Genomic DNA, 20,334 nt, shown 5'->3' on the forward strand with positions numbered 1-20,334 from the left:
GTCTAGACCAGGCTGCTCTGGAACTTACAGCAATCCTCCTGCCTCTGCCTGCTTACTGCTGGGATTACAGGTGCCGACCACACCTGTGCCACGACTTGTTTTGGTTATTATGGTATGGAAGAATGCATCCAGCCTCACACATATCCCCAGCCCGGCCCTGCTGCTTTTTGAGCCGAGAACGTAAGAACATAAAAAGGCTTTTATTTCTTTTCACCTGTCTTTACCGATCACATCCAGGTTGCACAAATGTCTCAGCCCACGTCAGTGAAAGGAAACCCACTTTCCCCACACAAACATGAAATGACTTAAAAAAATAGAAAATATTCTCATAGCCAGGTGTCCAGACCATACACCCAGCTCAAAGGCTGAACGCGTGCAGTCTGCAGCCACACCAGGGAGCACCTAGACTCGCTTCAATAAATAACGATGCACGCGCACGCACGCACACACACACACACACACACACACACACACACACACACACACACGCACGCACACTTCCTATCTCAGAGGTGGTGGGGCAGACGGTTCCAGCACTCCTGTGAACTAAGCACACGCACACATGCACACACGCACGCACACTTCCTATCTCAGAGGTGGTGCGGCAGACGGTTCCAGCACTCCTGTGAACTAAGCACACGCACACATGCACACACGCACGCACACTTCCTATCTCAGAGGTGGTGCGGCAGACGGTTCCAGCACTCCTGTGAACTAAGCAGGTGGTTTGTGGAGGTACAAACTGCTGCGGGCCCCTCTGCTCGTCAACACGGGAGAGTTGGCGCCTGGCCTCCTGGAGCCGTGTTCTGGGCTTCTGGCAACACAGCAGTGACGGTTCTCAAGTCTCAGAATGCTACCGAGAGATCCAGGCCCTGAGGTGGCAGCCGACGTCAGGATGTGCGCGGGACAGCACAGTAAGCACATGCTGTACCCTTGAGCTGTGTCCCCAGATCCCTGAGCGTACCTCGCTCCACTGCCAGCGTGGCTTTGGAATGCCCGGGAGGAGGCTCAGACCTGCATTTCTGGAGTCGCTCTGATCCATTCCTTTTCAAGGATAAACACCCAGGCTACTTTCATTTCGCTCTTGCCCTCAACTTCAGAACCTGGCTCCCCAGCTGCCTTTCAATGGGACAGCTCCAGGAGAGCTCAAGCCTGCCCTTCCACACAGCTGCCTTCGGGTACGGCTCACACTCACTGCAGAGAGGACTCCATCCCAGCTTGCCTTGGTCTTGACTAGTGACCACACTGGACTCAATCGCTCGCTGGTTCTTGAGTGTTTCGAGGCCTGACAACCATACATAGTGGGGCGCAGGTCCTTCTTCCCAGCCGTCAAGTTCTGTACATAGTTTGGCTATCATTTTCTTACCGGAAATAAAAGGTGATGGTGCCCCCATACCCAAGAGGTCACTTCAACAGTGCAGAGCAAGTGTGCCTGAGTCTAGAGGGTGCCCTGGCTTCCTCGGGAGCTGCCGTTGGAGGCTTGGTGGGTGGAGGTTGCCGAAGGTGAGCCACACAGAGGTGGCGGAGGTGAGCTGAGGACTGAGGTGTCCTGTCTGGATGGGAGGCACCAGGTGACTTCCAGGCTTGCTCCAGGCAGGCTGCTGGGGAGCCTGGGAGGAAGGCCCCAGGAACTGTCTGCTGGGCCAAGATCCACAGGTTGGAAGACTAGGGGTGTAATCCTCAAGGCGCTGTTTACAGTGCTGACGGGGTGGGGTGGGGTGTGTCTCACGAGGACCGCCCCTCCCCTCCACAAAGACAGTTCCGTTTATGGCTGTTCTGTTCCTTAAACATTTTGAGTCATAAATAAATAACCAGTGTAAACAAGAGGCAGTTGTGTGGTTCTTCTCCACGAGGAACAGTGCCGGTGTTGGGGTCTCTGATGACCACTGAGCATGCCTGGCCCCCAGAACTGACTGTTTAGCTCTAGGCCTGAGAGCCGAGGGAACCGTGAGGCGACCAGGAGTGGGTCCCTTATTGCCTGTTATCCTTGGACACATTGTGTGCCAGCCAGTTGACTTTGGTTTTCCAGCTCTCCCGTAGGGCTTCGTTGAACTTCACCCGGAAATGCTTCAGTGCCTCTTCCTCCGTCTTCCCTAGTGCCAGAGAGTCCTGGACAAACACCACAGCAGGGCGACACTGAGGGGCCCTGCTCTCTCTCATATAATCTGTACTGAAGCCTAATGGGCTGTTAAATCCTCTCTGAAAGGGAAATCTCTTTACTCGGACTCCAAGTCCTGATGATCCACTCACCCCACCCATTGGCTCAGATGCCAGAAGCCTTGCAATGCTAGCAGGCCTGGATGTTCTGGGCCTTCAGGGAATGCCCTGGCCAGCTCTGTGGCCTGTCACCACCTCTCTCTGCTCCACTTACCACAAACTGAGAATGTGGGAAGGAAGCATTTTTCTAAGATGTGGAAGAAACCTTAGCTCACACAGATCACACACGAGTGTGTGTGTGTGTGTGTGTGTGTGTGTGTGTGTGTGTGTGTGTGTATGTATGGAGTGAAGGCACCTGTGAGGGACATGTGGATTAACTAAGGTAGGTCACCACATCTCAACCCAGCACAACTAAGTCCAGCAAACTGGACCACGCTGGCCACTTCCCACCAGACCCCACTGCAAAGACAAGGATGGTGTGAGGCCCCCACCAGCGTCAATACCCCCAAAAAGTCCACCAGTGGGGCCCTTCTAGGACCCAGACTGCCCAGGCAGGCCTTGGGAAACAGAGCCCTGGAGTAGGTCCTGACTCAGCTCTGGCTTAATCTACTGTGTTCATTAGTTTTTTATCAACTTGACACAAATTAGAGTCATCTGAGATGGAGAGATCACTGAGGAAATGCCTCCATCAGGTTGTTAAGTTTGTGAGGCATTTTCTTAAAGACTGGTGTGGGATGGCCCAGCCCTCTGTGAATGATGCCACCCCTGGGCAGGTGGTCCTGGATTGTGTAAGAAAGCAGGCTGAGCAAGCATGGCTTCTGTTCCAATGCTCACTTATTTATTTATTTATTTATTTGTTTGTTTGTTTGTTTGTTTATATTTTATGTGCATTGGTCTTTTGCCTCCATGCATATCTGTGTGAGGGTATCAGGTCCCCTAGAACTGGAGCTCCAGGCAGTTGTGAGCCACTATGTGGGTGCTGAGAATTGAACCTGGGTCCTCTGGAAGAGCAGTCTGTGCTCTTAACCACTGAGCCATCTCTCCAGCCCCTCATTGCCCACTCTTGACTTCCCTTCATGATGGACTACAACTGTAAGCTGAAATAAATGCCTTTTCTCCCCAAGTTGCTTTTGGTCATGGTTTTTATCGCAGCGATAAGAACCCCATAAGGACACTTACCTTGAGATACTGGATATCTTTGGAGCAGCTAAGCTCAGGCAGACCTGCAGCACGCATCAGGGCAAAGAGATGGAGGAAGAGCAGCCCATGGCGCCGCAGGATGGTGTAGGCTCGTTCACAGTAGCCACGGAACCTGCACGGGAGGGAGACGGGGCAGGTGAGGTCCCGGATTCTCTGTAGCACTCCCAGCCTGAGGCCAGTGGGCCTGTTTCCCAAGCTGCTGCTCCATGATGGCTATACGAAAACCCCTAGTTCCTTGGGCTGACCTCCTCACCCTGCCTCCTACAAAAGACCACCCCCCACAGGAGGCACCAGGAGACAGCTGTCTCTGTCCCTGTCCCTTCACCTAGGGACCCTGTTGTCCAGGGTGGCAGTGCCCTCACCTTTCAAATTTCTCATTGTTATTAGTCTTCCCCTGCTGGATCACGTGGACAAAGTCATAGGTGAGGATGAAGGGGACTCGCTCCCGGTTGATTCCAAACTTGGTCTTGAAGTTCCCCAGAAAGTGGCCAAAATCAATGTGGAACAGCTGAAGGGGAGGGAAGGGCACAGAATGAGAAGCCACAAAGGAGGAACTGGGGTGTGGCTCAAGAGTGGAGCTCTAGCCTAGTGTGAGCTAGTTCAAACCCCAGGAACCCAAGGAGGAGGAAAAAGATACAGCAGAGAACAGAACTGCAGTTCCTCAGAGTCCCAGGCGGAGGAGACACCTGGCGGGGCGCATAGCATCATCTGGGATACTGAATACAGGGCAGAGGGGCCAGCAGGCCAGGACCGGACATTAGTCCGCCCATGGGGAAGCCACCCACCCACACCTCCCTACCTGCCCACTCTCTCGGATCATGATGTTGTCGCTATGTCGGTCACCAATGCCCAGCACATACGTGGCCACACAGTAGCCAGCACAGGAGAGGGTGAATTCCTCGATGGCTCGATCCAGGGCCTCCCTGAGTGGGGAAGATTGAAGGTCATGACCACACCGTACTGCCGCCCTCACCTTTCAAATTTCTCACTGTTATTAGTATGTATGCTAAGGAGGTAGAGTATGCTTCTTGCCTCTGAGTCCAGCCTTTCAGCTTGCTTTACTCAACAGAACGTAGAATACACTGTTCCAGAGCCTAGGCCTAGGCTACCTTCCTGATCTTGAACCTGTCTCATGAGCACCATGGGGAGAAGCTGGGGGCTGACCTACTCTGTGAGCAGAGGCCAGGAGGAGAGGTAGGGCTCCAGGCATTCAGTGGAATCCATCTTAGACCCTCCAGCCTTGGCAAAAGTCCCAGATGGTTTGAGTTGTCCCAAACGCATGTAGAATATCCCAGGTGAGTCCACTTGAGCCCACTCAGAATGGTGGCTGTCCTGAGGCCTTAAGCTTGAGTGGCATCACACAGCCACCGGGAACCGGCACATGAGGACAGCCTTGCTGACTAGAGAAGGTCACAGTCCTCCCTCTTACCTCGCCTCTGACAGGCTGACCCTTCCCACATCACACCTCCCAGGAAGGAGAAGACCTGGAACCTACCCAGGGTTCTTGGACTTGAGCCAGTTGAGCAGGGCGTCCTTGTTGAAGGCAGCTGTGGCTGCCATGTTGCTCTTGTTCAGCTGGATGTTGGCAATGGTGTCCGAGTGAAGAACCACCTCAATGAGGCCTGTGCGGTCTCCAGTGGGGAGGCAGCCATAGGGCGTCATCCTATGTGCAGGGGAGGAGAGCCGACAGAACATAATGACCGAAGGCTGTCCCCGGGGAGACACTGGAAAGAGCCACAGGGGATGCCACACCCAGGTTGCTGAGAAGGGGAAGGACTTGGGAGGCTCCAGCACTGGCCCCCAAGATGATGAGTGGGAAGAGACTGCTGCTTCCTAAGATGGGCAGGAGGCCAGGAAGTGCAGAGGGAGCAAGGTGGACGCTTGGAAAGCCTTCCCCGCCCTCTCCTAGCTTTCCGTTGTCTCCCTGTACTGAGAACAGCCCCTTCCCCAACTGACACAGCAAGGATAGCTTTGCTGCCCTTCAGGATGGGTCCCCACCTCAGGTCCAGGCCCTCCTGCTTCCACAGGACGTCCATGAGCTGGATCATCTGCAGAGTCAGCATGTCCTGGCGGAGGTCTGTAGCGTGGGAAGGAGGGAGACCCCAAGTGTCTGGGAGGTTCTGCATTCCCTAAGGGTGTGTGGGCCCTTAGGTCCCAGGATACTTTCTCAATTCATTTCTCCAGGACCACCCCTCGGGACAGCACAGGGATGGATAAGAAGGCCTCGGCAGGTTCCCCAGCCCGCCCGCTCACCATCGCCGTTCTTAAAGATGATGCCCACGCTGCCAGCACTGCCCGCCTCCTCGCTGCTGTACATGATCCACAGTGGCTTCATCTTGGAGTCCATGAAGGTGCACTGCTCCACACTGCCGGCCAGAGAGTGAGGTCCACAGGTGCTCCTCCGCAGGCCAGAGGGGTGGGAGGAGCCGCCCTGGAGGGGCCAGGCATGGGGCTCACCAGACTTCCTCCAGCAGGGTGCTGGGGTCCAGCGGAGACTGCAGGTGGGACAGGGCCTCCATGTAGGTCTCCTGGCGCATGCACATATGCATCATCTCCTTGGTCTGGGGCTTGGTGGTCTTCTGAGAGCTCACCTTCACAAAGTCGTTCAGTGCCTTCAGCTTGCTCAGTGCTTCCCCCTGGTGGTAAAAGTGGTAAGACACTGGTAGGCGCCAGCCTCTCAGGTGGGAGGATGGTGTGGGAGAGGGGGCGCAGCATTCTAAAACCTGGACTAGAGCCTGGCCAAGCCTTACCTGCTTCATCAGCACCTTCATGTGGTGGGTACTGCCTCTGCAGTAGGCCTCCATGATGAGGCCAAATCGCAGGGCCACGGATGGTACATGCATCTCAGAGCTGGAAAAAAAAATGGTACTAAGTCTTGCCCAGTTCCTCACCACACGTCCCCTCCTCAGCCTGTGTGGCACCCAGAGCACCCAGAACATCTGGGCCTGCTAGAAAGGTAAGGTCAGCAAGCCTGAGGTCTCCCTTCCCTGTGGCCCTCATGGGGTTTCCAAGGAACAGGCTGGGGTGCATTCAGCTACCGGAGGTGCCAGAAGAGGAAATGGCCGATCTTGCGGTTAGCCAGGGCTCGGTCCAGCAAGAATTTGGTCAACTCGCAGTCCAGGTAGGACTCGTATTTGAGCACCTGCACAAGCTGCAGAAGGTACTGGAAAAGCTCATCATCCCTGTGGAGAGAGGGGGCTGATGGTCTCCAGCAGGCAGGTGGCAGGGGCCAGGTTCATCCCAACCCAGCACCCACTTTTGGGTGGTTGGGGCAAAGCTGTCTTCTGGAAGAGAAAGGAATCTGTGTCCCCAGAGGCAGCACCCAGCCAGGACTCACGTCAGCTTCCGCAGGGACTTGATGGCGAAGGAGCCCACATAGCAGTCAGGAAAGCTGAAGTCCAGCAGCTCCAGGGCGCTCAGCACAGGCAGCTCGGGCCAGGAGCACAGCAAATAGAGCATCTGGGACAGCTTGGTGGTCAGGTGAGGGGTGGGCGGCAGCTGTCCATCTGCCCCGGGCTCTTTCCCCAGACTCCCCTCCCTACTCACCTGGGCCACATCCTCATGTTTATTCCACTTGGTGACCAGGAGCAGGCGGGCCAGAGACTCTGGGAAACGCTCCTGGACTTCATGCCGCAGCTTCCACACCAGGTCCTTCTCATGTTCATACAGCTCCCCAGACCCCCTGCGCTCCAGGATCTCCCGCAGCTGCAGCTGCTGAAGGGTACAGACTGAGGCCTTCAGCTCCACACCTGACCCCAGCTCCGCCCTCCAGGACCCAAACTCACCTCCTCCTCTGTGATGCGCCCGCGCTCCCCGTGACGCCCCAGCTCCAGGATCTGCAACAAGTGTCCGCTGTCAACATCCTGGGCATGGGGCAGCCCCTGCAGGGCCCCAAAGCAGGACATCTACACCTCAGACCTAGCACTTGTCATTCTCACGTATGGTAACCGTCTTGTGCACTGCACAGCCCCCATGAGCATCCTAGCTTGTACCTACAACACGCCAGGAGCATCTTTCCCACACCAGACGTTACCCGATGGCGGCCCACATGGCTCTTGGAAACCCCTGAATTGGCATAAGATGTATACCCTAGCAACGGACAAATCCCAGAAGTGGCCAGGGTCTACTCTTTGAAGAACTGTAGAACTGGGGTGAGAAAGGTCTAGACACAATGGTTCTCAACCCATGGGTCACAACCCCTTTGGGAGATGAACGACCCATTCACAGGGTCACCTAAGACCATCAGAAAACGTAGATATTTGCATTACAATTCATAACAGTAGTAAAGTTATGAAGTAGCAACAAAAATAACTTTATGGTTGGGGGTCACCGCAACATGAGGAACTGTATTAAAGGGTCACAGTATGAGGAAGGTTGAGAACCACTGGTCTAGAAGGACAGGGTCCTCACTGACCTTCTCCAGGGCAGGGAAGTACACGGGATGGGGGGCCACCTCAGGCAGGCAGATGACCAGGGCCGCAGCACTCTCTGTGTTGGGGTTGCTACGCACTGTACCCGCAGGGTTCAGCAGCTCTCCTTTCTCATCTGAACACAGGGACAGATGGCGTTGTATGTGGAAGGTCCCTCGCTTTGGGACCTCCACCCATGCTAGCTGTCCCCTTGGGGCCGGGCCCACCTGGGACAGAGGGCCACATATAAAGGCGGCATTCCCCAGTCTTGAGCTGGTCTTTGTAGTCGAAGAGCATGAGGTTGGCCCAGGCGATGGGGCAGTCCTAGGGAAGGACACCAGTGGGTTAGGGCCAGTCACAAAAGCTCCCTCTGGTCATCGCAGAGTCGGACAGACCTGAAGGCCCCGTGGGAGAAAGGAACTGGGCTCCAAGGGAGGACTCCCAGGAGGACTCAAGGGAAGACCCTGTTTGGAAAGAGGGAGGACCACCTGCCTTGTCCTAGTGACAAAACCTGCATGGCCTGTGTCCCTGATCCTGGCTCAGAGAAACTAGAGCCAGTCCAGCACTTGGCTCAGCTCCCAGTGCGCACCAGCAGGACAAGGGCCAGTTTACATACTGGAAGTGTGACGGGGGACCTGGCCACTCAAGGCAACAGCTGCCCAGACCCTTTAGTCCCACTGAGGACACTTTCTACCCAGACAGCTGCCTGCAAAAGCCTACTGGACTACAGGTCCAGAGCGGATATTCCCAATCTATCCCTTTAATAGGCAGGAATGCAGACTTAGCAGAGGCTTAGTCCTCAGTCTGCCTGCCTGTGGGGCACTGCAGGGGGGCCTAGGTTCCTCCCAGTCAGCCCCACTCACTGCCTTCTTGGACTTCTTCTTTGTAGAGCGGGCCTTCTTAGCCTTCTCCACAACAGCATAGAGTGCAAAGCAGAGCCGGGCCATGCGCGGCAGGTCACAGACGCTGATGTCGAACTCCAGCCGCTGTTTCCACACGGGTTCCGAGCACACGTTCACCTCTGAGCTGGACACTGTCTTGCACAGCATCTCATTGCCATGGAAGAGCCCGGCCTGTACAACCAGCTGGGGTGGGGAGGGGGGCCAGACAGAGTAAGGGGAGCAGGGGCCCTGGGCCACCTCTTCCCTCTCCTCACCAGCTTCTCCCACCAATGTTCTCCCCAAATGTCCTCATTCTTAAGTAGGTCTGAATCTACTTCCTCATGGAATGGGGGGGGAGGGTGTCCCTCAGAGGGAAAGCCACTGGCCAAACAGGACAAGAAGTCGTGGGGCGCCACAGTGGTGGTGCATGCCTTTAATGCCAGCACTTGGGAGGCAGAGCCAGGTGGATCTCTGTGAGTTTGGGACTAGCCTGGTCTACAGAGCGAGATCCAGGACAGCCACTAAAACTTCATGGGGCATGGAGGTCACACAGACTGTGCATTGACAACTCAAGGCATTTCCCTTCCCACTCCAGGCCTCAGCTTCAACAGGAGGTGGTAATTCCACAGCTCCCTGGCTCTTACATCCTGAGGCTCCCTGCCTTTGGGAATCTTATGGGATCCTAGCCAGGTGCACCACCAGTTAATCATCCCGACACAGGTACCCAGCCCTCCAAGCTTGTAAAACTACAGCACTAGGAAGGAAACCCAGGCTCTCTGTGGGCTTCCCAGTCCACAAAAGGAACAGTAACACCTCCACCTGGAGGGCAGTGGTGAGGAAAGAGGATGTGAGGTTTGTGTGAGTGTGTTTTAAAAGCCAAAGAGCGTGGAGCCCCTACACTATCTTCATAACCCGAAGGGAGCTCAGGCCCCAGGGGATGAGACAGCTACCCGGCCATGCTTGCCCTGACCAGATGCAGCCAGCTCTTCCTTGCTCCTCACACCTCCCCAGACACCTCTTTCATCCCCACAACCTCCACCAAAGTCAAATACGCAGAAATCGGCTCTGCCCGGTTTCCACGAATCAGTCTCTGGCTGGCTGGCCCACCCCACTCCCCTCTTCCTGTTTTGAAGCGGCTTACAACCACTCCAGTCAGGGACGCTGGGTAATGTGGTCAGGTGGCTTTCGTGTGACATCTTCCCACTCCTCTTCCGCTGCCTCCCCTCCTGGCCACAGCCACCTTGTTTGTATAGAAAACAGTGGCTCCCTCACCTGGCCCAGGAGCCCCTACCTTCATCCGCTCATCCGCATTCACTTTGCTGCCCTCGATCAGCTCAATGCAGAACGGCTGCTCTAGGGACCACAGGGACACACAGGAGGGCTGGGGAAGCAAGGAGGCAGGGTCCCAACACTGTCTTTTACCAGAACGCCTGCTGTGCAAATGCACAAGGGCCCCCAGATCCACAAGGGGACAATGGAGGTTCCCCGCAGTTCACACAGATCCCAACAGGACACTGGTCACCCACCAAGGGCCCCTGAGCCCAGACCCTCCTGCTGTGCCTCCCAGCTGACTGTGGGACACTGGGAAGGAAGTACATTGTCTCACCTTCTTAGCAGGGATTGGGGGAGGTTTGGTGCGTGGTTTCTGGACTTGGGGGGCAGGGTTGCTCTGCTCATCCCGCATGGCGAGGATGGAGGAGGAGTGGACCATGGTCAGGTGGGGGGTCAGTCCGCTGTGCAGGCAGCTGCAGATGTACTGGGATGGAGGTGCAGGGTGAGGTGATGATGGGTGGCCCCCTCTCATTTCCTGGACAACTGGCTACCAGGAACTCCCCAAGCTGATACTACCTATCCCAAACCTCAGGAGGGGCCGCCTGTTGGTTCTCCCTAAAGATGGGGTCCCTCCACACAGAGGACCAGTTCAGCAAAGGGGATGCTCTCGTGGTGACTACAAAGGCCTGCCTCGTCAGACTCGAGAGAGGCTAAATCCCGTTCCCGTGATGCTCCCGGGGCCACATGCAGGTGGCAGGGAATGCCGCGCCAGGGGCTCACCTGGAACTGGCACAGCGGGTAGCTGCCATAGAGGTACTCATGCCTCCCGTTCACCTGAAGTGCATAGTCTTCAGGCTGCTCCACCAGAGGCTGCCGGAACACTGTGGCCTTCTTTCGGAGGGCACTGGCCATCAGTGCCAGGGGCATGTCGTTGGTGGATACCTGGAAGGTGAAGCTCTCCTGTAGGGAGAAGGGTGTCAGCCTTCTGCTGTGCAGTCCCTGTGGCTTCTGGGGCAGAGAGGCAGGGCTGCCTGTGAGAGAGCCCCACCTCTAAAACATGTCTGGGTGTTCACTGATCACGGCATCCCAGGGAACACTGGGAGGGGGGTGGCTGACACCATCAGGTCACTCTGCATTGTCAAATCTGTCTGGTGAGGGACAGGTCTTGTTGAGTATTTGCTGCTCTTGCAGAGGACCTGGGTTCGGTTCCCAGCACCCACATGGTGGCTCACAACCATCTATAACTCCACTCCTAGGGAATCTAATGCTGTCTTCTGACCTCTGTAGTCACCATACATGTATGTGGTACACTTACATACCTGAGGCAGAACATTCATACACATAAAATAAGAGTAAAATAAAATAAATCCAAATTTGCCTGGTGAGACAACCAGCTAAGTCCTTTGGCATGCACGGGGCCCTGGCGAATGCCATCTTATGCTATTGGGAGAAGGGACAGGGAGCTTTGGATGACTGGGGAATTTTACAGGAGGAAGTCCCTCATGGGCATGGCAGGCTGGATGAAGCACCCAGGCTAGCACCCCTAGGGTTTTGAAGTCACGGCTCACCCCACTGCCCGCGAACTTCACATTGACCAGCAGGGCTCGGTTGGTGACGCGCAGGATGCCGGCCCGCCAGCTCCTTGCTGAGGGTTCCAGCTGCGGCGGAAAACTATACTGCAGCCAGTCCTCCCAGCCCAGCTGCTGGCGGCGAGCAGCAACCTCTTCACAGAACTGGCGCATCTTAGTGCGGAAGTCATTCACTTCCGGGTCCCGCAGGGAATCAAACTCGTGGAGACCTTTGGGGATGCAGGAGGAGGAAGTCAGCACACGCCGGGCCACCTGCGGTCAGCCTAAGCAGCCCCTATCCCCAGCAAGTATACCTTTGCCAATGAGGAGGCTGATCTGGGAGTTGATGAGCTTCTTGACGCGGTCGCCCTCTCGGGCCACCAGCCGCAGCACCGGCAGGAAGGGCTGGATATCACACAACCTCCTCTGCTCATCCTCCAACTCCTGCTGCTCGGCTGTCTGGTTCACGCAGGTGAACACATAAGCCTCAGGGTCACTGAGCATGTGGAAGAGAGGCTCATACTGTGCACGATGCCACAGCACCTGGGAGAGAGGGTCACAGTCAGCCCCTACAAGGCACCCACAGAGGCAGAGGGAGACCCCAAGAAAACAAAAGCTCACCCCTGAGGACTGGCCACATGCCAATAAACTTCCTGTCTCTGTGCAGGGTGTCAGAGTTTGCTGAGACTGGGAGCTGGGCAGTGGGTCCTACATCTCTTCCATGCGGTTCATGGATGACCTTTGACCACCCAGAGGGACAACCAGGTGTGACTTTTGAATACCCCCAGATGATCCCTATGGATATCACTATGATCACTCACTTTGTAGACCTGGCTACTCATCAACTCCTCATTCCTCTGCCTCTGCTTCCCAAGTGCTGGGACCACAGGCATGAACTGCCAAACTAGAGTGTTTTATATGACGTTTAGAGCCAATATCAAACTGTTACAATGTCCATTCAGAAAAAAAAAAAAGAGAGAGAGAGAGAGAGATACAAGGGGGCTGGAGGGATGTCTCCGAAGTTAAGAGCACTTGTTGCTCTTGCAGAGGACCTGGGTTCAGTTCCTAGTACTCACATGGCAGCTCACAACCCCCCTGGAACTCCAGTTCCAGGGGACCCAACACCCTCTACTGGCCTGTGCGAGCACTCAGCACACACATAGCACACATATGTATTTGCATGCAAAAAAAAAAAATCATACACATTAAAAAATCTTTTAAAAAAGAGAAAGATACAAAAGCTCATCATCAGAATTGTCCTAAGACTCAAAGCACAGATCCAAATGGAGTTGGGGGCTGAGGAGACGGCACAGCAGGTGGACACACTGTCACCAAGCCAACAACCTGAGCTTGATCCCCAGAACACACATGATAGGAGATGCCAGATCCTGCAAGTTGTTCTCTGATCTCCAAATGCATACCATGGCATATGCATGCCCACACACATACATGAAAGATGCATACACAAACAAATAAATAAATGTGAAGTTTTAATTAAAAAGCAAAGCCAGGAACTAGTCCAGGTGTTGACGGTAATTGCCTCATACGGCTCAGTCACAGGTAGTTGTTTTTTTTTCTTCTTTCACTATTTTAAAACATTCTTTGATTTATTTATTGTGCCAGAGGAGGCCATATCTACTGGTGCAGATGTGGAGATCAGGGGGCAATTTAGAGGAGCTGGTTTGCTCCTTCCACCATGTGGGTTCTGGGGATCGAACTCAGGTCTTCTCACCAGCCAGCCTATCTGCTTCCTTTCCTTTTTTGAGACAGGAGGCCAGAATGTCCTTGAACTCACTGTGTGGCTGAGGATGACCCAGAACTTCTGAACTGCCAATCTCCCAGTCCTGGGATTACAGGTGTGTATCAACACATCTGGCTTATGATGTGCTGGGAATTGAACCCAAGGTAGCGTGCATTTTAGGGAGGCCCCCTAACCAACTGAACTACACTCCCAATGTCCTCTTTCTTATTTTCCAAAATTTTAATGTGTATACATTGTTTTCATAGTGGGGAAAAAAATCAGTATTAAAGGAAATCTCTCAGGAAAGCAGGGGCCACAGACTTCAACAGCTGGCTTTCTATCTACGGCTTTTAAAATTCTGAGGTAAGATCCGGGGTGTGCTGGCGCATGCCTTTAATCCCAGCACTCAGGAGGCAGGTGATCTTTGAGTTCGAGGCCAGCCTGGTCTACAGAGGGAGTTCCAGGACAGGACTACACAGAGAAACCCTGTCTGAAAAATAAAACCAAACAAAAATTCTGAGAGAAGCTCTCAGCCTCTGGTAGCTCAAAACCTAACGCAGTAAACGCCACACTTAGCAGGTCACACGATCCCTTGCAAAGTCAGACAGAAACTACCAAATGCAATCCAGATGGGTGTAATTCATTAATCCCCCCGAAAATGATTCAATAACACCCAAAGCCCTTTCCAACAACGGTGCTTACTGTTGTGGTGACAGCTCGGAATAGGAAAAGGCCACAGGCCCTTAAGCGCTGTAGATAGAGTGGTCAAAAATGACCACACAGTCACGGGTGGATGAGAGCCCAGCCAGAGGCCGCCTGGACCCCGGCTCGAAATCTAGCAATCTAGTGAAGGGAAGTGCACGCTGTCAGAGGGGAAGCTGACTTTGGGATGATAAGTGGAGTTTAACCACAAGTTTTTAAACAATTCTTAGTCATTTTATCTTGTAAAATTCACATCTAAGGGCTCAGGGCGATAGCTCAGTTGGTAAACTGCTTGTCTTGCACTTTACCTAAGTCAGTCACTCAGAACCCACAATGGGGGGGGGGGCTCGAGAGATGACTCAGCGGTTAAGAGCACGGGCTGCTCTTCCAGAGGACCCGGGTTCAGTTCCCAGCATCCACATGGTGGCTCACAACCATCTGAAACTCCAGTCTCAGGGGATCCAAAGCCCTTTTCTGGCCCCTGGTGGGCACCAGGCATACACATGGTGGATACCCATACACATAAAATAAAAATAAGTCTTTTTTCTGTTTCGTTTTTTTTGTTTGTTTGTTTTGTTTTTTGTTTTTTTTTTTTCGAGACAGGGTTTCTCTGTGTAGCTTTTGGAGCCTGTCCTGGAACTCTCTGTGTAAACCAGGCTGGCCTTGAACTCACAGAGATCTGCTTGCCTCTGCCTCCCAGGTGCTAGAATTAAAGGCATGCGCCACCACTGCTTGGCAATAAAAGTTAGTGTTTTGTTTTTTTTTTTCCCCTCCGGGATAGGGTTTCTCTGTGAAGCAGTCCTGGCTGTCCTGGAACTTCTCTATAGACCAGGCTGGCCTTGAACTCAGAGATCCGCCTGCCTCTGCCTCCTGAGTGCTGGGATTAAAGGGGTGTGGCATTACTACCCGGCAAAATAAGTAAATCTTAAAACAGAACAAAACAGGCAGCTGGGTATGATGGCACCCTTCTGGAAGCCCAACGCTGAAGAGGCCGGGAAAGGTAGAGCCTCTGACTTGTTGGCCAGCCAACCTAGCCCTACTCCAATGAGATCCTGTATGAAAAAACCACAAGAAAACAAAAACAAGGGGATGGACCCTGAAAATGACAGCCTAGGTTACCCTCTGGCTGACACACATGTACACAGTTTACCCCCAGGGATTCTGTGCCGAGCATCAGGGTTCGAGGTGGAGGCTGTACCTGCTTGATGGTGCTGAGGTTGGCATTTCGGGACACCGGGAAGTTCAGGTAGACCCCTGTGGGCAGCAAGAAGTCAACAGCCACGCTCTGGTTCTCCTCTTTGGTCCAGAACTCCATGGGGCAGTCCACCCCAGGGGGCATTCTGTTGCCTTACTGCTCTGAGGCCTGTTCTCCTGAGGGAAAGGCAGAGACAGAATGAGCTGACCCTGAGGTGCTGGGCAAGGACTTTGGAAAGTGGGGTGGCCAGATCTGGGCCACAGAATGACACACGGAGCTTGCCAAACACACACACACACACACACACACACAGAGAGAGAGAGAGAGAGAGAGAGAGAGAGAGAGAGAGAGAGAGAAACGACTTTAAGAATTTATAATATCTGTCATGCCAACCCCTCCGTCATCCCCTGCCCCCACCACAGTACCACAGTACCAACAAAACATTACAGATAACGGGACACAGGATGTGTGTGTGTGTGTGTGTGTGTGTGTGTGTGTGTGTGTGTGTGTGTGTGTGTGTGTGTGCCACCCACACTCCAGTCACCAAATCCCTTCCCACCACCAGCAGCTTCTCCCTTCTAGGTCACCACAACCTGGAATCCAGCCACTTATCATTCTTACGTTTGTTTTTATATTCTTATTGCTAGCATGTATCCACAAACAATTCCTAGGATTTTCTGCATGCTTTAAACTTCCGGTTAGTGAGTTGCCCAGCACAGTGAGATGCGGACAAACCCCGTCTCGTGCACGTCTTATTCAAGTAACCTGCTGCCTCTGGGGCTTCACGGATGCAGCGGCCGCGTCATATCAAGAAAGCATCATTTCACAACCTCCTCAACACTCTCGGGCTTTCACAGTATTTCTGCTACCCCCACCACACAGCCTGGGGTGGGGGTGGGGATGCTACAGATTTCCAGTTTCAGGCTGAGCAGTAGCAGAAGGGTTAATGTTTATACAACCAAATTTGTTCTTTTTTTTGGGAGGGGGGGAACAGGGTTTCTCTGTGCAGCTTTGGTGCCTGTCCTGGAACTCGCACTGTAGACCAGGCTGGCTTCGAACTCACAGAGATCCCCCTGGCTCTGCCTCCCGGGTGCTGGGATTAAAGGTGTGCGCCACCACCGCCCGGCTTTGTTCATCATTTTATGTGTTTTTTTTTTTGTTTTGTTTTTGTTTTTGTTTTGTTCTGTTGAGACAAGGTCTCACTGTGTAGACCAGGCTGGCCTCAAGCTCACGGAGATCTGCCTCCCTCTGCCTCTTGAATGCTGGGATTAAAGGAGTGCACCATTGTACCCATCCAATTTTTTTTTTTGTTTTGTTTTTATTATTAAGAAATTTTCTATTCATTTTACATACCAACCACAGATCCCCCCTCCTCCCTCTTCCTGCCCCCACAATTTTTATTCTTTAAAAAAAAAATGTTTCTAGGCTGAGAGTGTGGTTCAGTTGGTAAAGTATTGCCCAGCGTCCACAAAGCCTTGCGTTCAATTCCCAGCACCACATGAACAAACTGGGTTTGGTTGTGTACAATATTACTACATTGCAAGTTCAAGGCCAGCCTGGACTACAAGAGACCCTGTCAAAAAAAAAAAAAAAAACGAAAAGAGAAAAGGAAAGAACACATGTTTAGCATGCTTGAGGCCATGAATTGGAGCCCAATACCAAAACAAAACAGAACATTTCCGTGCCTACCACAAGGTCACATTCTTCTGGACTGAAATGACATGTTTGGTTCATGAGAGCTATCGTTTAAATGGCGGTACTCACAGGGCTGGGCCTAACTCACTGGACAGCAGCAGCTAGCATCTGCTCCATGCATCACGCTGCCTGCGGTGCCACCCCCGCTGCCGCTGGTTGCCACTTCCTCTAAGTGCGAAACCACGTCCTACTTGGGGTTCCTCTTTCTGAGGCCAAAGTCTTCCTTTTTTATTTAAAATGGGGGAGGGGGTGAGGTCAGGAATCTGAGGAGTTACATCTATAATGCTAAGCATTCTTTCCAAGCTTGGGAAGTCAGGGTGCTTTTGGTCACATGAGCACAGAGGCCTGCATTTCTGAGGACCCTGAGGTCTGGGTCTGAGGAAAGCAAACACTTTGCTTTCTTGCCCCTCAGCCTTGTGGAAAGGAAGGTTTCAGCTGCATTACCCAGATGGTGGTAGAGCATTAAGTCTATAAACCTCATTCAACCATGGGGAAGACCCCGTGGTGTGCATAGCCCATCATCGAGACAGGAGAAAAGGGGAACCCCTTCTCTCTTCCTTAGAAGAAGTCTAGAACCTTCCCTTTCCAGTAGGATGTGACAGAGAGAAGAAGCAAGTCCAGGGACATTAGAACTACTCCAAGAGTGCACACGGTACAGCCACTGAGGCAAACTGTCGGGCTTTACTCAAGTGGAACATGCCTGTACCCTGGGACCAAGGCAATCATAGTCTATGCCCAGGCACACACCCAACAGAACTTGAGTACAGACATTGCCAAAGACACACATAAGGGTTTAAAACTGTGGTGATATTTTGTTTGTGATCTAACAAATAAAGCTTGCCAGAGTGTGGAGCTAAGCCACTAGTTAGCCATAGAGGGCAGGCAGTGGTGGCTCACACCTTTAATCCCAGCACTTGGGGTCTCACGCCTTTAATCCCAGTTCTAGGGAGGTGGAGACAGGAGGTGATATGGCTGGGCAGAGAGAGGAATATAAGGTGGGAGGAGACAGGAACTGTGGGCCCTTTTGGCTGAGGATTTCGTAGAGGTAAGAACTAGCGGCTCTGCTTCTCTGATTTTTCAGCATTTACCCTGATATCTGACTCTGGGTTTTCATTATTAAGACCACTTAGGATTCATGCTACATGAAGCATCATTGTACAGTCACCCCACAGGACACTTCTCAGGTACAGATCAGTGGCAGAATGCAAGCTATCCTTTCCCAATGGACTATTAGGTGGCAGCAAAGAATCTACAGATAGACACAGTGATGATGATGCATCTCATGGACAGAAAGCTGAGCAAAAGAAGCTCAGAATGAGCCGGGCGGTGGTGGCGCACGCCTTTAATCCCAGCACTTGGGAGGCAGAGGCAGGCGGATTTCTGTGAGTTCGAGGCCAGCCTGGTCTCCAAAGTGAGTTCCAGGAAAGGCGCAAAGCTACACAGAGAAACCCTGTCTCGAAAAAACCAAAAAAAAAAAGAAGTTCAGAATGAAAACAAATACATGTTCAAGGCCAGCTTGGGACATATGCGACACTGTCACCAAAAAAAAGATATTCTCATGACCCAGGCTTGCCCTCCCATGGAGTCTGTCCTCCATCATCTCTATCTCCCGAGTACTGGGTTTGGAGGCAGGCACCATCATTCCCTGTTTCTGTAACGATGGGGAGGGAACTGAGGATTTCTCCCTCTCTCTTTTTGAATATTTTTGAAATATGGGTATGTGTGCATGGCTGTGGTGGGTATGGACACATGAGTGCCTATGCCCTTGGAGGGCGGAGCCACCAGATTCCCTAGACCTGGAGTTACAGGCAGTTGTGAACCATTCGAATGGGTGCCAGAAACTGTAGTCACTTAACTGCTGAGTCAGCTCTCTGCCCAGCTCTCTGGCCCCCAAGCACCAACCCTCCAGCCCCGACCCCAGGACACCTTTGAGCCTCTAGATTGAGCCTCTCAGCCACACAAGCAGCCAATTCTGTTCCTTTTAGGGGAGTTGTTTTAATTTACAGCATTTGAATTTTTTTTTTTTCATTAGCCAGAAGGCAGAGGTGGATGAATCTCTGAGGAGCATTCAAAGCCAGCCTGGTCTACATAGCAAGTTTTAGGCCAGCCAGGTAGACACAGGAAAAGCCTGTCTTTAAGACAATTAATTACACCAGGCAGTAGTGGCGTATGCCTTTAATCCCAGCACTCGGGAGGCAGAAGCAGGTGGATCTCTGTGAGTTCAAGGCCAGCCCGGTCTACAGAGCAAGTTCCAGGATAGGCTCCAAAGCTACAGCAAAACCCTGTCTTGAAAAGACAAAACAAAAACCCAGAAAAGTAATTACATTTGCTTATGTATTATTTGGTCTCGTGTTTCTGTTGCGCTGCGTTACTCCAGGCACCATGATCAGGGAGCCCACAGCCACTTCCCCTCCTTCCAGTTCCCACTGCAGGTCACTTTTCACATGGCTTCCAGGGACCCAAACTCAAGGTGCCAGGCTCACATGGCTGTCACTCCTACCCACCAGACCATGCCGACCACACATCGTCGGTTTCTCTGATACCTCCTCCAGAAAGCATCTTTTTCCATGAATGAAGCAATACCTTCCCCTTTCACTCTTTCTGTCTAGAAAGTTCCTGCCCTGCAAGCTGGCTGCCTCCGACAATTTCTGTGCCCTGCGCCGTCATCCGGTGATGAGCCAGAAGGGTGGGTGAACCAGCTTAGACAAAGGGTCAGTGGGGGCCAGGATTGTCCCAAGTCACTGGGAGAGGAGTCACTGCAAGACAGCATGAGCAATTCGCAAACCTCAGACAGTCCTGGCTTCTCTGTCTACGCCTAAGTCACTCGGGAGTATCTGGGAAAGCTTCACAGGACCTGGCTCCGTTCTTTCAACCTCTCCAACTGGTGCCACAGGAGCCACAAAATCAGCTATGGGACAGCACTATGATAGATCTCTGAGTCTCCCATCAGCTTTCCCGGATGTCCCAAATCAGTTTTCTCTAGCCCAAGATGGACATGTAGGATCTGACCTCTGAGTCCTAAAGATCCAACAGAGATGGAGTCTGGGGAGAGGCTCAGCTGCCTTATAAGCCTGAGACCCTGAGGCCTCCTCAGACCCTACAGAAAAAGCTGGGCACAGCAAAAACTTGTAATACCAGAGCCGGCAACATGGGACGGGAGGGGGCAGCAAAACCTGGAGCTCAGGGGTCAGCTGGTGAAGTCGCCTGGTGAAGCTGCTGGTGGAAGCCTTCCTAGGGAACACCCCAGATTGTCCTCTGACTTCCACACACATCTGTGTACATGTATACATGCGTGTGGACACATGTACAGATCCAGGAGAATTTTCTCCAAAGACTTCAACAGACATACCTGGGCTACTCTCTCAGGATCCAGGAATGCTTCAGGGGCCCTAGGAGGCTTCAGGGAGGCCTGCAAGCAAGGACTGCCCTGGGCTGGGAGCCTTGCTGGCTGGAGTCTTGGTCCAAACTTGGGACTCCTGGGGAGTTCTTTGCCTTTTGAGGGGAGGGGGGTTCA

At 53.0% G+C, this 20,334-nt stretch overlaps 1 protein-coding gene across 7 annotated transcripts in view; it reads right to left on the bottom strand.

The window, feature by feature from the left end:
* Window positions 1–181: 181 nt before the first annotated feature.
* Pik3cd (phosphatidylinositol-4,5-bisphosphate 3-kinase catalytic subunit delta) overlaps window positions 182–20,334 on the bottom strand; it is a 46,070-nt gene continuing 25,917 nt past the window's right edge. For 4 of the 7 annotated variants that reach the window (XM_052717332.1, XM_052717329.1, XM_052717331.1 and 1 more), the window contains 22 exons: window positions 15,129–15,301; window positions 11,802–12,030; window positions 11,488–11,717; window positions 10,700–10,879; window positions 10,254–10,403; window positions 9,939–10,028; window positions 8,630–8,851; window positions 7,994–8,090; window positions 7,772–7,902; window positions 7,143–7,193; window positions 6,904–7,071; window positions 6,695–6,825; window positions 6,396–6,539; window positions 6,108–6,207; window positions 5,815–5,993; window positions 5,611–5,723; window positions 5,356–5,434; window positions 4,853–5,020; window positions 4,157–4,280; window positions 3,720–3,865; window positions 3,337–3,469; window positions 182–2,109 (listed from right to left, as the gene is read on the bottom strand). In XM_052717332.1, coding sequence (XP_052573292.1) covers window positions 1,972–2,109; window positions 3,337–3,469; window positions 3,720–3,865; window positions 4,157–4,280; window positions 4,853–5,020; window positions 5,356–5,434; window positions 5,611–5,723; window positions 5,815–5,993; window positions 6,108–6,207; window positions 6,396–6,539; window positions 6,695–6,825; window positions 6,904–7,071; window positions 7,143–7,193; window positions 7,772–7,902; window positions 7,994–8,090; window positions 8,630–8,851; window positions 9,939–10,028; window positions 10,254–10,403; window positions 10,700–10,879; window positions 11,488–11,717; window positions 11,802–12,030; window positions 15,129–15,269 — 3,144 coding nt within the window. In that variant the 5' untranslated portion in view covers window positions 15,270–15,301 and the 3' untranslated portion in view covers window positions 182–1,971. The remainder of the gene's footprint in view (window positions 2,110–3,336; window positions 3,470–3,719; window positions 3,866–4,156; window positions 4,281–4,852; window positions 5,021–5,355; window positions 5,435–5,610; window positions 5,724–5,814; window positions 5,994–6,107; window positions 6,208–6,395; window positions 6,540–6,694; window positions 6,826–6,903; window positions 7,072–7,142; window positions 7,194–7,771; window positions 7,903–7,993; window positions 8,091–8,629; window positions 8,852–9,938; window positions 10,029–10,253; window positions 10,404–10,699; window positions 10,880–11,487; window positions 11,718–11,801; window positions 12,031–15,128; window positions 15,302–20,334) is intronic. The other 3 variants (XM_052717335.1, XM_052717333.1, XM_052717334.1) reach the window with 3 other exon arrangements.

This window comes from Peromyscus californicus, unplaced genomic scaffold, assembly GCF_007827085.1.
Source record: "Peromyscus californicus insignis strain IS unplaced genomic scaffold, ASM782708v3 Scaffold_5__1_contigs__length_169319896, whole genome shotgun sequence".
Lineage (NCBI taxonomy): Eukaryota > Metazoa > Chordata > Mammalia > Rodentia > Cricetidae > Peromyscus > Peromyscus californicus.